This window comes from Pelobates fuscus, chromosome 5 (genome assembly GCF_036172605.1).
Source record: "Pelobates fuscus isolate aPelFus1 chromosome 5, aPelFus1.pri, whole genome shotgun sequence".
In the NCBI taxonomy this organism is placed as follows: Eukaryota; Metazoa; Chordata; class Amphibia; order Anura; family Pelobatidae; genus Pelobates; species Pelobates fuscus.
In genome coordinates this window covers 177,492,947-177,515,120 of record NC_086321.1, presented here as the reverse complement: position 1 = coordinate 177,515,120, position 22,174 = coordinate 177,492,947, and the positions used below count along the sequence as shown (strand labels likewise).

At 40.5% G+C, this 22,174-nt stretch overlaps 1 protein-coding gene across 1 annotated transcript in view; it reads left to right on the top strand.

Moving 5' to 3' along the window:
• The first annotated feature begins 4,847 nt into the window (after positions 1 to 4,847).
• LOC134611160 (zona pellucida sperm-binding protein 3-like) overlaps positions 4,848 to 22,174 on the top strand; it is a 39,966-nt gene continuing 22,639 nt past the window's right edge. The window contains exons 1-2 of the mRNA XM_063454773.1: positions 4,848 to 4,910; positions 21,768 to 21,964. Of these exons, the coding sequence (XP_063310843.1) occupies positions 4,889 to 4,910; positions 21,768 to 21,964 (219 nt within the window). The 5' untranslated portion in view covers positions 4,848 to 4,888. The remainder of the gene's footprint in view (positions 4,911 to 21,767; positions 21,965 to 22,174) is intronic.

Here is a 22,174-nt window from a genome sequence, read left to right as displayed (position 1 = left end):
GTTAGTAGCTTGCGAGTTGTCGTTCCTTGGGACAAAGGGGATGATGCGGTCTGGGTCCCAGTTTTCAGTGGCAGTGTTAGACTGCTGTCCCCTGTTCTGCCCTACCAGTCCCAGTGCTTTCATGAGCACTGGTGCCCCTTCGACAGAGGTGATGGTTTGATTAGTTCCGTTGCGGGGTACTATCAGGGACCCCGGGGCTCCCCAGCGGTAGGTGATGTCTGCGTTTCTCAATTGTGAGGTGACAGTTCCCGTTGATTTGCGCCAGAGTAGTGTGCTTTTGGTGAGATCTTGAAAAAAAGACAAGGAGGAGCCCTCAAAGGTCAGAGGCGTTTTGTTTCTCAGGGCTGACATTATTTGGGTTTTGTCTTGGAAGGTTAGGCATCTGAGGATGACGTCCCTTGCCACGCCAGGTGTCAGCTTGGCAGAGCTATTGATGCGATGTACCCCGTCTATGATTATCGTTTTGGCGGTAGTGTGGGGTAATATGGTGGTTAGTGACCTGCGGAGATAGTGTGGAAGCTCCTCGGCTGTAACTTCATCAGGGATTCCGCGTATTTTAATGTGATTTCGGCGCTGTTTGTCTTCTAGGGCCGTGAGTTGCAGGGAGAAGTGTGAGTGATGTTCTTGTAGCTGGTGCACTGTCTCCTTAAGGGTTTTGATGTCTGATCTGGCGTCAAGGATATCCTCCTCTGCAGTTTGCACCCGGTCTGTGATGGTTTGTATGTTCTTTCTCAACAGTTTTAAGTCTGCTGCCCATAATTTATGTATGTCTGCAAGCAGGTTTTTCAAGTCATTTTTGGTGGTGGGGGCTGACCCGTCAGAAGTCTCAATAGACTGTATGAGGCTTGCCTGTGTGAGTAGCGTGGGTTCTTTCTCCTTCTGCGTCTAGTTGCTCGCCCCTTGATCCTCTATACGGCGCGTTCTGGGCTGTGCAGGCTGCCTCAGCATGTCTCTGCTGTCTGCAGTGGAGTTAGGTTTTTGGGACCGGCGTCCCATTGCAGACATGGAGTTTTGGGTGGTCTGTGTGGCGTGAGGCTCGGTGTCTGGCTGGCTCTGTGTGTAGCTGCCGCGCGGGAGAGCCTCAAGGCCCGGGATCGTCGGCACGTAGTAGGCCGCAGACCTGCGCCGCGGCTTGGAGTGTTTCGCCATGTACAAGAACGGCATCTATTGGTGCGGCTCCGGTCAGGCAGGTCAGCTGGAGCGTTTTTATTGTCGGATGGGGCTTTGTTGGGAAGATATTTGCTGGATTCAGGTTGTTTTTGGAGGAGCTTTCAAGAATGGCGTCCATTCTGGTCGGTTAGCAAGCCCCGCCCCCGTATAATGCTATCATATCCCCTCTGAGGCTCTGCTTTTCCAAACTAAAAAGATTTAAATTTGTAACCTTTCTTCATAACTAAAATGTTCCATTAATTTTATTAATTTTGTAGACCACCCTTGCACTTTTTCTAGTGCTAATATCCTTCTTTAGAAAAGGTGCAACAAATTGCACAGCATATTTAAGGTGTAGTCTCTCTTTTGTTATTTGTAAAGAGGCAAAATTATATTTTTATCCCTAGAATTATTGCCCCTATTTTTACATGACAATACATTACTGGCCTTAGCAACTGCCATTTGACATTGCACACTGTTGCTTAGCTTGTTCTCTATAACAATTCCTTAATCCTTCTCATGTGTTGTTATCCCCAATTGTAAGTTGCTTGTGTATGCTTTACCCCGAAGTGCATAACTTTGCATTTTTCTACGTTAAATCTAATCTGACATTTGAGGGCCCATTTCCCTAATCTATTTAAATCCTTCTGCAGCAAAGACAATATCCTGCTCATGTTGTATTACTTTACAGAGCTTTATGCCATCTGCAAACACTGAAACATGACTTTCAATGCCTATTTCAATATAATTTAATCATCTCAATTTTAATTATAATTTTTTGTTTTATGTGTTAATCAATCTGTATATTAGGCTACCTGATCTTAGGGTCCTTATTCTTTATCATGTCATTACCCACTTTGTGATGGACACTGTATAGGGCAGCGATGGCGAACCTATGGCACGCCGAGCCCTCTCTGTGGGCACGCAGCCATAGGTCGCTGGGGGGTGCCGCTGGCGTGGGTCGACAGTCTAAGGCCCCCCGGCAGCAATGCAGAGTAGGCACCTGTCTGCCCAAAACAGCAGGCGCCTACGCTGCTTTCCACGGCAACGCTTGATTCCACGTGGTGCCGGGACTCGCGGGAAGTGCATTCATCGAGCGTACCCACAGGTGAAGAGGTGAAGATTGAGACCGCCTACCTAAAGCACCACAGGACCACCAGGGAATACAGTGCCACTGGACCACCAGGAAAAAAGCTGCCCCTCACTGGAAGCAGGTAAGAAACAGGGAGGGGGGACACTAAATTTTTTTTTTAATACAAATATAAAAAAAATATATAGAATAATAAAACCTCTCAGACCCTGCAACACTCACAACGACACACACCTCATCCCCTCACAATCACACACACTGCACCCCTCACAACCACACACTGCACCCCTCACAACCATACACACTGCAGCCCTCACTATCACACACACTGCACCCGTCACAATCACAGTGTCGTATTGGCACTTTGAGAAAAAAAAGTTGTTTTTTATTGCAGTTTGGGCACTCGGGCTCAAAAATGTTCACCATCACTGGTATAGGGTATGCACTTTGTGCTGGTTTCCACAATTGGTGAGAATGATGAGATTCAGGCTGACTCTGTATGGAGGCATCATAGAAATATAATTTTGAAGGTCGTCATTGGCAAGTGATTGCGGAGACAGCCTCGCCCTTTACTGTAAGGAAGTCATGCAAGATCTCCATTAATAATAGTGCACCATGTGATTGCAGTGATTGTTGGGTAAACCTTTTGTTACTGAACAGCCTCTCTCGTAGGCCTGTACACTGGGATAAGCTAGGATTAGAAAAGGCATTGTGTGAGGCTTGTCAGGACGCTAACACAGATAGTGCAACTTTTTTATGCCAGACAACATTTCTGGGAAGCATTCAAAGAGTCATGTCAAACTTAGGGTGTTTTTAATTCCCCAATATCCTATAAGTTGCCCCAAGAACCTAGAATTTGCCAATATTCTCTCACCATCTTCTGGGACAGAGGTGGGCAGGGAAAAGAGCAGGTTCGGTGCAGGGGGCACATGTGCCAGGTAAAGGTGATTTCCAGGCTGACAGACATTCGGTCCCCTCAGGCAGACCAAGCCTGGAGCACTGCTGAAGCACTATGTGCCCGGTCCTAGTGCCCAAACCTCTTCTGCATTTGAACTCTACCAGCAGAATTAGTTTTGCTGGGACAAAATGTGGGACTTTCCTGCAAATTTGGGACTGTTGGCACCTATGCATAGGGTACTACTGTACTTGGAAGATGCAGTATAATACAAATGTAGCTTCTTTCAAATAGTAGGATACACAAGGCCATTAAAATTCGGTGGGGTTTACATGTTAAGTGCTGTCTTTTGAAAGTAGTTTATAGTACTAAAAGCAAGGCAGTAACCATGGAAACCAGTGGAATCTTCCTTCAAGTCAATGGCACTACCATCAGCTTTACCTCACAGGCTCGCTTCCAAGGTTTTCTCTTTGACTCCATCCTCTCCTTCACCCCTCATGTCCGGTTGATTGTCAAATCCTGCCGCATCCACCTAAAAAAACAAAAAAACATTTAGTAGATATACCCCAATGAAAACATGCATGTATTTAATCATGCATTTTTTCATTGAGGGTGTATCTAAAAACAGTTTGGAAAAAAACTGCAGTTCTTTTGTCTACAGCCTTTGCAAGCCCTCCCCTTCTAACCCAACCAAACTTTCTGTGGCTGTCCAATTACAGACTTCCCAATGCAACCCACTGAGAAGTCTTTGAACACAAGTGCTCTGAGCAATTGCTGCAACTTGAATTTAGCTCAGCTGAGCTAACCAACCAGGAAGTAACAGGACCTGCTGTCTGCTTGAAAGCTAAGGGGGTGTTACCAGTTTCATTTTTGAAGCGGAAAATGACAAAAAGAGGACACTCTCTTAACACATAAAGCTTTTCAGCAAGTTAAAGTGCTTTAGGGGACTGGAGCATCCCTTTAAGGAGGTGTTAAATTACGGTGGAACAAGTAAATAGCTTAAAGGCCCTCTCCAGTGCCAGGAAAACAAACCGTTTTCCTGGCACTGCAGGTCCCCTCTCCCTCCCACCCCCCATCTTAAGTTGCTGAAGGGGTTAAAACCCCATCAGTGACTTACCTGTATCCAGCACCGATGTCCCTCGGCGCTGGTTCAGGGTCTGCCCACGCTCCTCCCCCGCCGATGTCATCCGGCGGGGGAGACCTATTGCGCATGCGCGGCCGCCAGCGGGGGAGACCTAATGTGCATGTGCGGCATTAGACCTCCCCATAGGAAAGCATTGAAAACATAGCGTGAGGACGTCCAGCGACACTATAGCACACGTTTCGTGTACTATAAACAAGGAAGTGCCCTCTAGTGGCTGTCTAGTAGACAGCCACTACAGGAGGAGTTAACCTTGCAAGGTAAATATTGCAGTTTATGAAAACTGCAATGATTACACTTGCAGGGTTAAGGGTATTGGGAGTTGGCACCCAGACCACTCCAATGGGCAGAAGTGGTCTGGGTGCCTGGAGTGTCCCTTTAAGTGCAAAAAAGGGCACAAACCCATGGAATTTCAGAAAAGGTTCAGTCATGAATAGGTTTCACATACTTCAACAGAAGATTATTTGCAATCAGTTAGGAGTGATATTGAGATATCGCTATCAGCTGTGACAATGAGGGAAGGATCTCTATATATACATGCTGCAGGCAGGTGCTACTACTTGGGAAAATGGAGTTTTGGGGGCAACTGTTGAGTCTGTCTTTGAGCTACTTAATGGTTCTTGGCGACCAAAATGGTAAGTGGGTACAATTAACACTCCCCCTTTCTTAAATTTATTTGTTTTTTTATTTGAAGAATACAAATTTTAAAAGTGAACAGTGGCCAGGTTTGGAATATATCCCTGAGAAAACCAACTAGAAGCCTAATGATGACTATTCTGATAACCCCCCCTCCTCCTGACTGATTCATTAGGTATTTCTAGCATTTTTGTTTGATGCATTTATTATATGTTTGTAACAACCTCTAATTGCTTATGAAATCTCACATCCCACAAAATACTGTTTATTTCTGTCAATATGATGCATTCTTTAATTAATAGAAAGCAGGTTTAGAGTTTATATTGATACCAGGCAACTTTCTGCATTTCTAGGTCGAATTGTGAATGTAACCTAAATGTGGAATAATCTCTGAAATCTAGCTTTACTGAGACTAGCCGATCTGGATAACTTTTGCGAATTGAAGTAAATCCTTGTCTTTAGTTTGTCTATTTTGGCCTAAACTTTGAAATTCACTTTCAATTCTTGAAATTTCACACTAGATGTGGTTATTCACTAAATTGTGAATTGCTGGGAATTCAAAGCTTTTAGGCCAAAATAGCTGACATCAGGGGAAGAGATGGGAGGGGGAGGGGGGGGGGGGGATTTTCCAAGTCCAGTTTGGCTACTTTGGTCTAGATTGAATTTATCGGATTTACAGGTCCAGTGCCTGTCATCTAAGGTGCTCCCATTCTAAAATAAGGCAGATAAATTTATTAATTGGACACTGCAGACATAAAAACATGTAAAAAATAAATTTTAAAAATACAACTGTGTATGTATATATCTGTATGTGTGCATATTTCTGCTCTGCTTTTAATATTCGGCTTAAATATGTGAGTGTAGTGAGTGCATGCAATCTGAGCATGCAGGGTTAAGGATAATGTTGGAAGCGGTTGGAGTAAAAGGGTTAATGTCCATTAAATTACATAGGATGTCCGTGTTAGAAGATTTACAACTTGAGGGGTTTAAAGTTCTACTCAAAAGTTTAATCCCTTTTTTTTTTTTTTTTTGTATAATAACTTTTATTGAATTTTCAGTGTTATAGACAAGTTTTACAGATGCAAAGACGTGGAACAGTGATTGCAGTGCAGAAGTATATCACACTTCATGGGATAGCTTACATCTCCAAGTTAACATTGAGGAAACCTAATGCAATAATAAAACATTTACTCATATAACCATAAACCAGCATCGATGCATAGATCTCGTCAACTTGTCAATTTCCATATCTAGGCCCAACCATCGTTCCTTATCGTAAACATAAGGGGAGAAAATGGTGGGGGAGATAGAAGGGGGGAGGGGGGTTGGGGATCGGCTTTTCGTATCAGGGACGTGGTCCCTATCTGGGACTATTCTCGACTATTTGCTCGTTTGGGCTGACTGTCGCCAGTCATCCCATTTTCGCCACGCTGTTGGCCAGACTTTGCTAACTGTCCTCATCCGCCTTGCAGCGGTTTCATAGGATTTGGTGGTGTCCACCAGGTCTAGACATTGACCAATGTCTGGGGGTTTCTCATTGAGCCACATTCTGCTTATGGACATTAGAGCTGCGATAATATGGTATATAAGATACAGGTCTACCTTTTGCAGTTTGTGGGGTAATGCTAGTAACAGGTAAGTTTCTGGGGAGAATGGTATAGCTATTCCTGTGGATGCAGTAATGGTATTTGAGATGTTACCCCAGAAGGGTTTAAGTTTTGGACAAGTCCACCAGATGTGGAGCATTGTTCCCGGCTCTTTCAGGCACCTCCAGCAGGCTTCTGACTTCCGTCTATCATATTTGTGTAGCTTAGTTGGTACCATGTACCAGCGATATAACACCTTCCTACTAGTCGTGTTCAGTGTTAGGTGCTTGTGAGCAAACAGTCTGGACCAGACTTCGTTGGGTATGTCTATGTTCAACTCTTTTTCCCAAGCCTGCACAAAGTGTAAAGTTTTTGGTGGTGTCTGGGTTCTAGATATTTTATATAGGAGAGACAGTAGTTTTTGCGGCGGCTTGTTGGCTATGCAAATATTTTTCTATCACAGACAATGTGTTGTCCTGTTGGTGTGTCTTATCTATATTAACATGTTTTCTTGCCCATGATTGTATTTGTAAGTAAGCGAAATGGGCTCTGGGGGGCAGATCACATTTTTTAGATAGCGAATCATAGGTCAGCAAGTGGCCATCCGGCATTATCTGTGATAAGCACTTGATCCCATTGTTATACCATAGACCATGGTCAAATCCATGAATAAGGATATGCAGCGCATGGGTTTGTAGCGCTGGAGAGATATATGAGGCAGGGTAGTGTTTTTTTACATGTCTGTCCCATACTGTGAGTGTAGCTGCCGTGGTGGGGCAGATATTCAGGTACCGTGGTCTTTTATGCTTGGGAATCCAAGCCAGGGTGGAGAGTGCCATCCCACCAGTGTGTACCATTTCTATTTGATGCCATGGTGGCGGTGTAGTGTGGTGGAAGGTTGTTATGAGGGTGCTAATCAAGGCCGCTGTATAGTATCCCCTGATCTCTGGTGCCCCCATCCCTCCTTCCTTAAACAGTTTATACATGGTGGCTGCTGCCACTCTAGAGCGTTTCCCTCCCCAGATAAACCCATTTAGTAGGCATTGGGCTTCATTAAAAAATTGCTTTGGCAGGTGGATTTGGAGTGTTCTAAATAAATATTGTAGCTTTGGTAGTATCATTTTTGCTGCCGCTATCCTACCTGTCCATGAGACGTATTTCCCTTTCCAGCTGTGTAGCTGTTTGATATTACTAAGTAATTTAAGGTAGTTTGCTTTGTACAGCTTCCTAATCGTGGGTGTGAGGTGGATCCCCAGGAATGTCAATTGGTCCTTTCTCCAGTCGTATGTGTGTTTGCCTTTTAGGTTAGTGAGTTGTTCTGTAGTAAGATTAAGGCCCATGGCTTGTGTCTTACTGATATAACGTTTATAGTAGGAGCAGTTACCAAACCTTGTTAGCCTATTTTGGAGTTGCGGTAGTGGTGTCGGGGTGAAACATGGTGAGCATCACATCGTCGGCAAACAGGGTGATCTTGTGTGTTTTCCTCCCTACTTTGATCCCTTTAATGTCGGGAGAGTCTCTTATATGTTGTGCTAGGGGTTCTAATGCCAGTATATATAGCAGTGGAGAGAGCGGGCATTCCTGCCGGGACCCATTGGAGACCTGGAATGATTTGGAAATAAAGCCTCCGTTTACTATTTTTGCTGTGGGGTTATCATATAGCGCTGATATTAGTGTAATGAGACCCTCTGGGAAGGCGAACTTCCTCAATACCGCTTCAAGGTATCCCCAGTGCAGCCTGTCGAATGCTTTCTCAGCATCTAGTGACAGTGCCACACTAGGTTCCCCCGAGGTCTGGATTTTGTGGAGGATGATAACCAGTTTCCTGGTTCCATCCGAGCCCTGCCTGCCCCGAACGAAACCCACCTGGTCGTCACAAATTATTCTGGGAAGAATTGTTCCTAATCTATTGGCGTATATTTTTTCTAGTATTTTTAAATCCGTATTTAGGAGTGATATTGGCCGTAAATTCTGGCATTTGTGTGGTGGTTTCCCAGGTTTTGGTAGTGTTATGTGGGCCAGCAGCATCTCTTGTGGTATTTTGCCTGTCTTGAGGATAATATTGTAAAGTTTTTCTAGTGTGGGGGTTAAGATGTGAGAGAAGGTTTTGTAATATACGTTTGTAAAGCCATCTGGGCCAGGAGATTTCCCCTTTGGGAGGGCATTGATTGTGCGTGTTATTTCATTCTGAGTAATGGGTTCGTCCAAGTAGGTCCGGTCTGCCTGTGTAAGTTGGTGTGTGTGTGTGCGCTTCTGCCAGAAAAGTGTTGATGTCCGAGACAAGTGATTGGTATGTATGTTTGTCCCTTTTTAGGTTGTATAGCGTGTCATAATAGTCTGCCAGCATATCATTGATATCACAGGGGTTGTACACCCTGTTTCCTAGCGGGTTTAAAAGGAACTGTATTTTTGCATTTTGCCTTTTCTGCCATAGAGCTGCTAAGGCCTTCCCTGCCCTGTTTCCCTGTGTGTATGTTTTGAGTTTGAGCCTGTGAGCTATAGTGGCTGTCGTGCGGAGATGAATGTCATTTTTTTTTTTTTATTTGGTCTATGCGCTATTGTTTGGTGGTAGTTGGGCTTAGTGTGTGTAGATGTTTCGTCACTGAGCAGTCTCATGAGAGTTATGTATTCTGTCTTTGCCTGCCTATTTAGATAGGATGCTTGGCTGATCATGAGACCGTGGATAAATGCCTTATGCGTCAGCCACGTTGTGGCTAAAGGAACATCAGGTGTGTTGTTTATAGAGAAGAACGAAGTGATTTCTTCGGTAAGTTTAGTGGTAAAGTCAGGGTTGTGTAGAAGAGCTTCGTTCATACGCCACGGTGATGATCCGCGGGATTGAAATTGATCTTTTAAGGTCAGCAATACTTGGGCGTGATCAGACCAAACTATATCTCCTATTTCACTTTGCAGAGCATTCGACATTATGTCGCCCGAGACGAATATAAAATCAATTCTAGAGTGTTTTATGTACTGAGGAATAAAAAGTGAATTCTCGATCGTTCGGGTGCTGTGCTCTCCACACATCATATAGATTGTGTTCCATAAGGAGTTTCACTAGTGCCGTGGCCTGTTTGCCTAATGTTTTACGTCTTGGGGACTCAGCTGACTGCGTGGTATCCAGTCTGGGCTGCATGATGTGGTTTAGGTCTCTGCAAAGGATTGTGGAGGAGGGACAAGTAGTGGGAATTTTGTGTAAGACTTTCTGGAGAAAGTTCCTCTGATCAGTATTAGGGCTATACACCCCCACTAGTGTGTATAAGGTGTTATTGATTTTGCAGTGCATTATTAAATAGCAGCACTGTGTCTCTTTTGAGATTCAGGAGTTCAAATGTGACTGAGGCGTGAATAAGTAAGGACACACCCCTTGATTTAGATGAATAGGTGGAGTGGTATTGCGTAGGGTAGTCCTTGTTCGCAAAGATGAGTACCCTATTTGTACAAAATGCGTCTCCTGTATGCACAGTATGTCTGATTTAGTGCGTTTTGCGTCTTCAATGAGAAGCCTCCTTTTGTGTGGTGTATTTATGCCTCGAGTATTAATAGTTAGTATCTTCGTCATTTGTGCTTAGGTATGTAACCGTGCTGTAAAGGAAATGTAGCGATAAACCATCGTTTCCCTAAGAGGTGGTGGTGGTGGTGGTAGTAGTAAGGTAGGCGAGGTTCAGGCACATTATTGTATAGCAATATGAGGGCAGATAGGTGGCGGTGTTGGGTAGGACTTGTATTGGTCCTTCTAGAGGTTTGTAGCCGATCATGGGTGTCTTTGGGTAGGGGAGATGAACTAGGGGAAGAAATTTGAACTATGTACAGAATGTCTCTCGCGGAGACAGTGTGGTTTTACCACATTCGGGGGGTAGAAAAGAGGACTCTCTTCCATGAGCGTGGCTATTTGGGCACCTATTTATACTTTGGTGTGCTGCATCTTCAGTGAAATGAGTGCGCCGGGGCCTACTTGCGGGTCTGACAAGTGTTTTGCCGACATAGCGTCGGCCAGATTTGGGGTGGTCCCAACCTGTGTTAGGCTAATCTATATGGCTCCATCAGGGGCTTTACAACGGGGTTATACATGGCAACATGCCGGGGGTGCATATCTGGCTCCCGCCTGGTGCGGGCCCTGTGCTAGTGCATAGTCTCAATGTCTTACATTATATACATTCCAATATGAACACATATGCAGATAACAGTTTTACTTATTATTATTATTATTATTATTATTATTATTATTACTACCATTATTATTACTACCATTACCATTACCATTTTTAACTATAAATAGGACAATTACAAATACACTTACAGGAACAATAGGTTGAAGAGGACCCTGCTCGATCGAGCTTACATTCTATAGGAGGTGGGGTGTAAAACACATTAGGACAGGAATTTGCAATCAAATAAGGTGGGCTGCCCTTTAGGAGAGGGCAAGAGACAGGTATGTGAGGTAGGGGTTAGTCTTGGAGGCCATAAGCTTTCCTAAAGAGATGGGTTTTAAGGCACTTCTTAAATGATTGAAGACTAGGGGAGAGTCTGATGGCGGTAGGCAGGCTTTTCCATAGGAAGGGAGCCGCCCGCGAGAAGTCCTGCAAGCGCGAGTTGGCCGTACGAGTGCGGACAACGGACAGGAGGTGGTCACGGGCAGAGCGGAGAGACCGAGAAGGGACATACCTATGGATCTGTGAGGGGCTAGAGTTGTTCAGTGCGTTATAGGTGTGAGTTAGTACCTTAAACTGACTCCTATAGCATACAGGAAGCCAATGTAAGGACTGGCAGAGGGGTGAGGTGTGAGAAACGACTAGAGAGGAAAATCAATCTAGCAGCAGCGTTCATTACGGACTGTAGGGGTGCAGTACAGCTATTGGGAAGACCAATCAGGAGATGGTTACAATAATCCATGCAGGAAATTACTAGAGCATGGACAAGCTCCTTGGTAGTATCTGGGGCAAGAAAGGGGCGGATGCGGGCTATGTTTTTAAGATGGAATCTACAGGATTTGGCAACATACTGGATGTGAGACCAGAGTCAAGTATGACGCCAAGACAGCGCACTTGCAAGGATGGACTGATGTTGGTTCGACTACCATTCCTGCCGCTTGCATCCCCCCGTTCCCTCATCCTAACTTCATAACATTCTCTTAAGTCACCTCAGTCCACACTTGTAGAGAGCCTAGATTCACAGGCCCCCCGTTACCTTGTAAGGTATTCGGAACCTGTCACATGGCCCTGTCAGTTGGGCCATAAAGCTGATCGCAGGGCCTGGTCCGTGTGAACGGGTGTCTAGCCACTCGGGCATTGTGTGTGCCTACCATCTTGATCAAGTGGTGCAGACATTCTTTGATCAAAGGCCCAGGGTCCGCAAGGAGGATCTCGAGGAGCCAGAAGGAGAAGGTGTCTCGCCGGCCTGGGCATAGGTCCAGACCGGGGTCCCCCGCAATTATCCACTGCTCTGCTTGCGCTTTGTTACAGGGATGGCAGAAGAGCCCGGTCCGGTACCATACATCCTTGGGGATTTCCACATGGGAGCTTGCGTTAGGTGGTCTGAAGCTACTTTTTGTCGGTGATGGAGGGAGACCTTAAGTTTTGTTTAACATGTTTGTTATGTTGAATTGTACAGTCATTGCGTAGAGAAGGCCATTGTCCGTAAAACAGTTTATTGGCTGGTCTAATGTTTGTCGTGGGTTTTTTCCAGTCCTGTTTGAGTGTACCTGTGTGGTGTGTGGAGTTTGTTGCTGGTTCCACTGGCATGTCCCAAGCTAGCAGTCTCTTTACACCGTCCTCAGGGGTGCTCATCACTGTCGTGCTGCCATCCTTTGTGACTACCAGTTTAGTGGGGAAGCCCCATCTGTATCGGATACCGTGCGACCTTAGTGTGTTGGTCACTTGAGAAAATTCCTTTCTTTTCCTGATAGTGGCGGCCGACAGATCTGCGTAAATCCTGACTGGGTAGTCGGGTGGTGGTTTAGCCCGTATTCTACTGCCTCAGAGTATGTGCTCCTTGATATGGAAGTAGTCTCGAAGCAATATGTCTCTAGGCACTGTTTGTGGAAGGTGCCGGTGCTTCGGGATGCGATGCACCCTGTCTACAAGCAGCATGTCTGTTGGTATCTCCGGTGCGTGGGCGTGCAGTAGGTTCGGCACATATGCCGGCAGCTCGTCGTTGGAAACCTCCTCGGGCACTCCTCTCAGGTGTAGATTATTTCGACGCAATCGATCCTCCAGGTCTGCCAGTTTGTCTTCTAATTTAATTGTTGTGGCGAATTTGTCACATTTGTCTTCCATGTGCGATGTCCGTTTACCTAGTTCTTGTAGGTCCTTACGCATGGAGTCTGCTGTATGTTGCCATGTGGTGATGAGTTTGTTGGAGAAGATCTCAGGGCTGCTGTGAGATCAGCATTTGTTATTTATGATGTGTCTGATGTTAATTCCAGTGCATGTGCGTGCCATCATCCAATTCAGGATCCATGGACTCTTTTGAGGCCTGTGCCGCCAAAGTCGCAGAAGTTTGTTTTTGGCTGAAAAAATTGAGCTTGTCCGGTTTTGCCGAGCTCCTCTTGCTTTTGTGGTGGGACATCGCTGTGTTGTGGTAACAGATGCTGCTTTAGATGCTAGGATTGCATTAAATTAGGTGCCCTGGTGCCAGAGCAAGTTCTCATGCGACCATCTTGCTCCGTGGTTAGCCACGCCCCCCAAGTTTAATCTTTTTTTTTTTTCTTTTAAATAGTCTTTATGAAAGGTTTTACCCTTTTTTTTCTTTTCCACAAAAGACAATACAAGTACATACATACAAAAAGTTAAAAAAAAACAGCATTGCTTCCATTTTGAAGAATACATCCATAAAAAGTTGCCTTAAAAACTTCAAATAATCAAAGACAAGCAATACTTTAACGTGTGTGTGTCAGTCAGTCAGTCAGTCAGTCAGTCCTCGTGTCTTATAATGTCCAAGGAATAAAAGGTCATACCCAATTTGTCTATAAATTTACATAGAAGTTAGTTTGACAGACTCTATGAGAGAGAAAAAAAAAACTCAACAATAATTCCATTTTGATTTGTAACTTTAGCTGGGCTTTGACTTGGTCCCAGAGAACGTTCCTGTCATTTTTCCATCCTCTGGCAATCACAATTTTTGCTGCTAAGAAAAGGTGAATAAGAATAATTTTCGAATCGTACGCCATTATCGGCAAATTTAAATGAAGCAGAACGATTTCTGGAGAAAGCCTCAGCCCAAGGTTCAGATCTGCTGACACAAACTTTTGAATATTAAACCAAGTTCTTCAATTTACTACACTCCCACCAGATATGCTTAAAAGTGCCTATTTCTGCACCACATCTCCAACATAGATGGTTTGTTGTAGGATACATTTTGTTTAATTTATCTGGTACTAAGTACCATCTATTTAAAACCTTGAAATGGGTTTCTAGCAAATTTAACGAGTGTATATACTTTGAAACTTCTGTCAGAGAAGAACCCCATTGCCTTATATTTATCTCTATGTTTAATTCTTTTTTCCAAACCGCAATAGCTGTTGGAATTCTTTCTTTATTACACATTTTGCTTAATACCAAAGCTTTTGAAAGTGGTTTGTTTATCTTATCTGTATTGAAGAGTGTATTTAATGCATTATACAGACTAGTTTTTGATGCTATTAGATGTGACATCAGATAGCTTTTAATTCTTAAAAAAGTAAACAATTCTTTTGATGGTACGTTGTATTCCTGTACTAATTGTGTAAAAGTTTTAATTTTATCATTTATGAGTAATTGGGACACTTGCAAAATTCCTACTAGTTTCCAATTTTTAAGGTTTATATCTGCAACTTGTTGTTCAATAAAGTCTAGTTTTAAATAGCTTGGGATTTTATTTTCTATTTTTAAAGTTCTTTTTATTTTAAACCAGCTGTTCATTAAATGTGTTAGAATTGTGTTGGAATAATCCTTTTTGTGGGGAATTTTAATAGTGTTCCAAATTAGGCAATCCAGACTAGGAACTTCTCCTGCAGTCAGTTCTGTTTTGTACCATCCTTCATTTTTATTCTCTTCTAATTGCATCCTATAGATGTGTAGAATTACAGCTGCTCTATAATTGTTTAATATTAAAGGATAAGCTAGGCCGCCTCTACTTAATTTTTGTGTTAATGTTAACTGACTCAGCCTCGGTTTTTTGCCTTTCCAAATATATTGGGTGAAACTTTTTTGTATCATTTGCAACCAATGATTAGAAATATATAGTGGCAGCATTTGGAACATATAGTTCCATTTTGGAATGACATATGAGTTAACTACATTTATTCTTCCCCAAAAATATATTTCTAAATTTCTTCGGTTTTTTAACCATTTATTAAGATTTAGTAATAAATCCAAAAAGTTTGTCTCCATAATTTTATTTACATCTCTTGTCAGTTTGACACCCAAATAATTCATGCTGTTTTCAACCCATAAGAATTTATATTTATCCTTAATTTTATTTTTAGTTTGCGTATCCAAATTGATATCCAGAATCATAGTTTTGTTTATATTTAATTTATAGTTGGATATTTTACTGTAACTGATGTAGAATTATTAAAAATCTTTATTGAACTTGTACTGAATTATTGTACTAACTCCATTTTAACCTCACACTGTGACAAACCCTCCATTTTGTCCTCATTACCTGACAGATTCTCCATCTTAAACTACATTACATGACAGAATTTCCCAGTACATTTAATACAATGAACAGAGACTGTATTTTCTATAAAGACATAGCTGACTCCGGAATTATTGAATCTCCTGTAACATGCAACAAAGTATAACCAAGGCCAGAGCCAAGGCCATGAGAACACTGTACTAATGAAATGTTCTATTCATAAAAGAACCTTGCACCTGACCACAAGACCTGACATCACTGACTGTGTAAAATGACGCTCAAGCCCCCCTTTCCACTGAGTAAACCTCATGCTGGGAAAGATGGCGCTTGAGCCCTCTGTCCACACCCTTGTCCAGAACAATACCACCTCCCGGTGGGAGGACACCTAGCTAGTCACTCAAACCCCTGAGCCAATTAATAATATTGATGGGTGGACACTGATATAGTCACATAACATTTAATCCAATTAATGATGTTTATTTGTTATTATCTGATATTCAATGATGTCATTTTGCCTTTAAAAAGGTCTGCATAACTGTTTTCCAACTTGATGCCATTAAAATTTCTGAAGTGCTTTTAACCTGAACTCCATGTGTCAGTGTGAGCTTACTTCTGCGTATACGCAATTTAATCATCTCAGATTTGGACAGGAACAGATAGACATTTAAACATCTTTGTTTATTTCTAAATTAATCTACATCATAACTATCGATCTCTGACATTAGGGAGTCCAGGGAGGCATCCGGGTTGGTTATGGTAATTAAAATATCATCCGCATATAGACTTAATTTCTGTTCAACATCTAGTGTTCTATAGCCATTGATCTTTTAATTATTTCTGATTTTCTCAGCTAATGGTTCAATAGAAAGTAAGTACAATAATGGTGAAAGTGGACACCCCTGTCGTGTACCATTTTTCAGTTGGAACCATGGAGCAGTAATATTTTGTCCTTTCGTACGAGCTAATGGGTTTACATAAAGAGCTATAATGGCTTTCTTAATCCAACCATCAAGACCATAATGCGACAATACTGCATCCAAATAGGTCCAGTTGACTCTGTCGAATGCTTTTTCAGCATCAATCGACAGAGCCAAAACTGGAACCCTGTTTCTTTTGGCATCATCCAAAATGTTGATAATTTTCCTGATATTAGTATACGAATTTCTCCCTGGGACGTATCCTATTTGATCTTGATGTATGATCATTGGTAAAAGTTTAACTCTGGCAGCCAACACTGAGGCATATAATTTGGTATCTACGTCTATCAGGGATATTGGACGATAGTTCTTGACATCAGTAGGATTTTTGTCTTGTTTTAAAATAGGTAAGATGTTGGCTTTTAGCATCTCTGTTGGAAAGAAACCTCTTTTAGCTGCACTATTAAAAGTATTGGTCATATAAGGGCATATTAATTCTTTGAATGTTTTATAAAATAAGTTGCTGAATCCATCTGGACCTGGAGTTTTAGACTCTTCTAAGTTGTTTATAGCCTTCAATATTTCGGCCATTGTTATATCTTTGTTTATTGCTTCATTTTGTAGCTCTGTTAACTGAAACTTATTTATTTTTTCCAAATATACTTGAATATCTTCAACCGTCATAGTTTGAGGTATATTATATAAGTTGCTATAAAAGTCATTAAACTGTTGACCTATTTTCTTGGGAGTTACTACGGTTGTTCCATTGTTAGTTTTTCTACTTTATTTAGTCCCTTTTGTTTTCTAAGTTTTTGTGATAACAATTTGTCAGCTCTATTGCCTTTAGAATAGTATTTTAGTTTTAGTCTATCTAGAGTTTTAACCGTTCTTTCCATTAATTTTTGGTTGATTTTATCTTTTATTACTGATATATTCTCAGAATTTTCAACTGTTGGATTTTGTTTATTATTTTGTATCAGCTTCCCTAGCTGACAATGGAGATAAGATAAATTAATATTTTTGTCAGTTTGACTTTGGAGTTTAATGAAATGGCCTCTTATTACTGCCTTAAAGGCACACCTCAAGGTAGGTGGATCAATGTCTTCTGTACTATTCTCTTTGAAATAGTTATTTATATTATTTCCATAAATTTTCTATTCGTTTCAGTGCCTAGCAAACTGTCATTTAAACGCCAATTATATGGCTCTTTTAAGTTTTTTCCAATATCTATTTCACATATTACTCCATTATGATCTGTCCAGGTAATTTCTTTTATGTTTACTTTTTGGATTTTTTCAATAAGTTTAGGATCTGTCCAGATCATATCCAGCCTTGAATAAGAAAAATGAACTTTAGAAAAATTAGTATAATCTCTCAAATTAAAGTTATAAATTCTCCAGATATTGAACAGGTTGAATTCATCTTTGATATTTTTTAGGGATTTAGCCTGTTTAACTACCATTTTGTTTATTTTAACTCCTCTCATAGTTTTTTTTTTATCTAATTGTGGGTCAATGACCGCATTGAAATCCCCGGCTAATATTACATTTCCTACTTTTATTTCTTCTATTTTTTCTAGAATAGATCTTAAATAAGAAGCTGGTGAATGATTTGGGAGATAAACATTACAGAGTGTAAATATCTAAATTAATTTTGCATACTGTTATCAAAAATCTGCCTTCTGCGTCTTGTAGTTGTTGGATTATTTCAATTCTAATTTTTCGCCAAATATTATGGCTACACCACATTTTTTTTTGTTTATTAGAGGCTTGTATGATAAGCGGGAATTTTTTACCCCCCACATTTGTTTATCTGATTGCCTCCAATGAGTTTCTTGTAGAAATCCCAAGTCTATATGTTCAGTGACTAAGTATTTATATAATAAAGACCTTTTTGTTGTTGTGTTAATCCCTTGGACATTAAGGGTTAACATTTTTAACATTAGAATTTCTCAAACATTTTCCCCTCCATTTCGACATAGTGATCTTCCCTATTTTCCCCCATTGCTGCACAAACATACATATAACAAAAAACATATATTTAAAACTATAGGAGGATATCCTCCTTAAGCAAAAAAGACTGTTAACTCACCAGATGGGGAGTCAGTCTATTACTGTGTCCAAATAATAGACATTAAGTAGGTGGTCCGGATTGAGGTGAAACTACATAACAAAGCCCCTTAAACTGCAAACTACAAACTGCAAAAAAAAAAAAAAATATTTCTAACAGCCTTCTTTATCAAACGTGTACTGTCACATTATTTCCATAAATCTTTTGTCTTATTTCCTTCTCTTCCCTCTCACCCCTTCTCCCCTCTCTTTTCCCTTGTCCCCCCTTTGTGATTTATCTAAGCACCTGTACTAAAAAAACATATATATGTGTCTTTTAACTTTATCTTATTAAACCATTTGTAATATTGTTTTGTGAAATTTGTATATCATTCACTGTGGGAATAAATTTCCTATTGTTAACCTAAACTTTTCATATATCCTTATTAATGAGATGTTCTTATTTGAAATTCCTATTTGTGAATTATATTTAACCTTCCCTTAACCCCTTAAGGACCAAACTTCTGGAATAAAAGGGAATCATGACGTGTCAGACACGTCATGTGTCCTTAAGGGGTTAAAGTGAGTGCCTATTTGACTTATTTGAGGAAAAAAAAAATTTATAAGTGTCCTTCAAATATTGAGCACCTCATTTTCTTCTTATTATTTATAAAATATCTATATCAATATCTGTGAGTGAATTCTTCTATTAACCTAAGTGAACCACCTCATTTTCTTTATATTAAGTGAACACCTTCATAAATATTTCTTAACTAATATACGTGCAAGGATTTGTAATAACTTATTTTACCACCTTTGCATATTTTATAGGTCATATTACTAAACAATTATTTTACCATTTTCACTTATATAAACCTTTCTTATGGCCATTATTGATAATATATATTCACATTAAGGATTATTCTTTGTAAATACCATATATCATAAAAAAAAGTCTTGGTTTTGCAGTCTGATTATATTCATATATTAATTTTTGCTAACCAACTCTTTGCTTCGTCTACGTCTGTAAAAGAAAGTTTCTCTTGTCTCCAAATAAATTTCAAAGAAGCCGGAATGTTCCACTTAAATCTGACTTCATTTTTTCTCAAAAAAATCCGTAAGAGTAGAGAGAGACTTTCTCCATGTTCTGGTGACGTAAGATAAGTCTTGCAGAAAGTATATATCTTTGTAAGCCAAATTTTTTAAGGGATTGGTGCGTCTGGCTTTGATCAAATTGTTTTTGGCTGAAAGTGAACCGAAACTCACTATGACATCCCTTGGAAGATGAGCTGCAATTGTGTTGGGTTTTCGGACCCGGTGGAATTTTTCTATTTGACAATCAATTAGCTCAGGGGAAACTTCTTTAAATAAACCACATAGATATTCTTTTAGGTTCTCCATTGTTATATCTTCAGGTATACCTCTGAGTCTTAAATTATGTTGTCTTGATCTGTCTTCCAACACTGCAATTTTCTGTTCCAAAATTGAAGTTTTATTCGTTAGACTGCAGTGTTTCTTTGACTGAGGCTAATTGGTTGTCAAATAATGCGAGCTTTTTTTCCAAAGCTTGCACTGAAGTAGCGATTCTGTTGGTATCTTGTTTGATGTCTCCAAGACTCTTAAACATATCTTTCAGCATATTAAATTGAACTTCTAAAAATAATTTAAGCTGATCTTCTAGGTTATCTTTCGTTGTTTCAGGAGCTAGTAACGGTCCTTAAGTCAATGGAATATCTATGTTGGTATTAGAAGTATTTGCTAGATTAATTTCATTTTCACTTATCCGATCTTGAGTGTCTTTTGAAGGAGTTGAAAAAAACCAGACATCCTTTTTCCTGTTGGATGTACTGGCTTATTTTCCTTTTTCTCCATATTGGTTTTTCTAGTTGTCATTTTGCTTTTTAGCCCTTTTTTTTTTCCCCTTTTTTTTCTCAACTTATGGCAATGTGTGAAGCCGTTCCAGTAAATATAGTGGTTAAGTAATAATAATAATTAGATAACCCAATCGCTTTTATTTTAGCGTGACCGTTCTTGATGTTATATTGATATATATAATTTCCTTTCTTCCCCCCCTTTTTTCCTTAGTTCCAACCTTAATTTGTTGGTTGGTTATACAAGCTCAATTAGGTCAGTAAGGCTTATATCGTATCAGTACGTTAAGAAGGAATATTTTGCTGTTGGTTAATTATGAGCTTAATTAGCTCAGTTGAGCTTGTAGCATATTAGCGTTAGCTGTTCAATTGCATCAAAAAGGAATATTCTGCTGACAGTATACGCTGGTTAGAGCATTCAATTGCACAATGGATTGTGTATATGCTTGACTGAAAAGCTTATCGATAGATTATAATTTGCTTTGAGGTACTCACGAAAATTTCAACTCCTTTTCCGTATAGGTACCTTGCAAAGAGCGTCCTTTTTTATTCTAAATTCCAGCAGCTTTGGAGGACAGCCAGGACTCGGATTTTTTCCGTAGTTATCCACTCTGGATTTAATAAATCAAGTGAAGCTTTGCCTGTGTTTCCGTCACAGCAGCGGCATTACTTCTGACCGCCAGCCACCAAACATGCTCGGCGTGGTCTCTCCTCCACACTCCACGCTTCTCCGCCCGATCACCATTCCTCCGGACACTCCCACCTCTTGCACGTATTGCGTCCTCACGTCATCACGTACTCACAGATCATGCTAGTGCCAAGTTTAATCTTTTTAACACTAAACACCCTAGGGGTAAAATGGGTAGTATAAAGGGTGTTTAGGGCTAGAGTTGTGTTCAATTTTGTATAGGAGAATGTTATGGCTTTTTTTTATATTTACAAAAAATAAAATAAAGGTTTATTTTCGCTCCCACTCCAAAATTACTATTTTAATTTTTATTTTAAATAAAACTTTTTCTCGATTTTGACCTGATTCCAGCACCACGGTTGTTTGGCACTGGATTTCTCTCAGCCTCCTCTGACATCAGCGATGGCACGGGGAGCCTAATGCTCATGCAGTTTTAGAGAAGCATTTGAAATCTTTGAATTCCCACTAACTCACACTTTTTAGTTAATCATCCTTTTACTTTGAAATTTTTACTTAATTTAATTTGCAGTTTTGTAAAGGAGGTATAGAAGTAGCCTGGCACCATTTTGGATAATAAAGAAAATAACGATCAAAGTGCAAATGTAAAACTTGTATTTGAGTAAAGGTCTAAAATAAAATGTAAAACTTCAAGCTTATCTTGATTTATATATGGTTTGTGTTGGAACAGCTAAAAACACTTCTATAAAGGTTTGACATATAAGCAGGTTTTCCCCCAACCACTGAAATTCTGTCATAATGCATTTAATACATATCCAGGACTATTCACTAAAATGGCTTCCTAAGAATTTAAAACTAGAGCCCACAATAGCAAAACTGGAATAATTCGCCAATGCATCTACACTCACTTTGGACTCAAGGGAACAGACGGTGCTAAGGGCCCTGCTCCAATAAGCTTACATTCTAGGGGGAGAAAGGCAACGTGACACAAGAGGTAAGAATAGGATGTATTGCAAGTATGGGGAAAAAGTAGATTGTTAATATATATATTTTTTAATATGATGGCAGTAGCAGGAGAGGAAGCAAGGTGTGGAAAGGGAAAGCTGTTAAGTTTCATTGATATGCTATCCTGAAGTAAATTATTATTTTTTAAAATGTATTTTCCGCAGCCCCTGTTAATTCCTTCCAGTACACTTGCGGTCAAACTGCTATAAGTTTGCTTGTTAAAAATGACCCTCTCCAAATTGGATTAAATTTGGATCCTTCAAAACTGCATCTTGGGACTTGCGTGGCCTCTACTACTACAGATCCCAAAGGATACCTGGCATTCAATTACAAATTCACGGATTGCAGTTTCACTGTTCTGGTATGTCTAATCTGTGCCACAGTTTCTTCCCTGGTCAGTGTGTACTTTGTGTGGGCATTTTTTTTTATTCTTGTCCCTTCCCTAAATTTGTTGTTTTTAGTCCTTTGTGCAATACCATTTTCATTTTATATTAATTTGGATTTTGACCCTAAAGTGGAAATGCCTGATCAGACTTTTTTATTTTCCGGCATATTTAGCTTACATTATCAC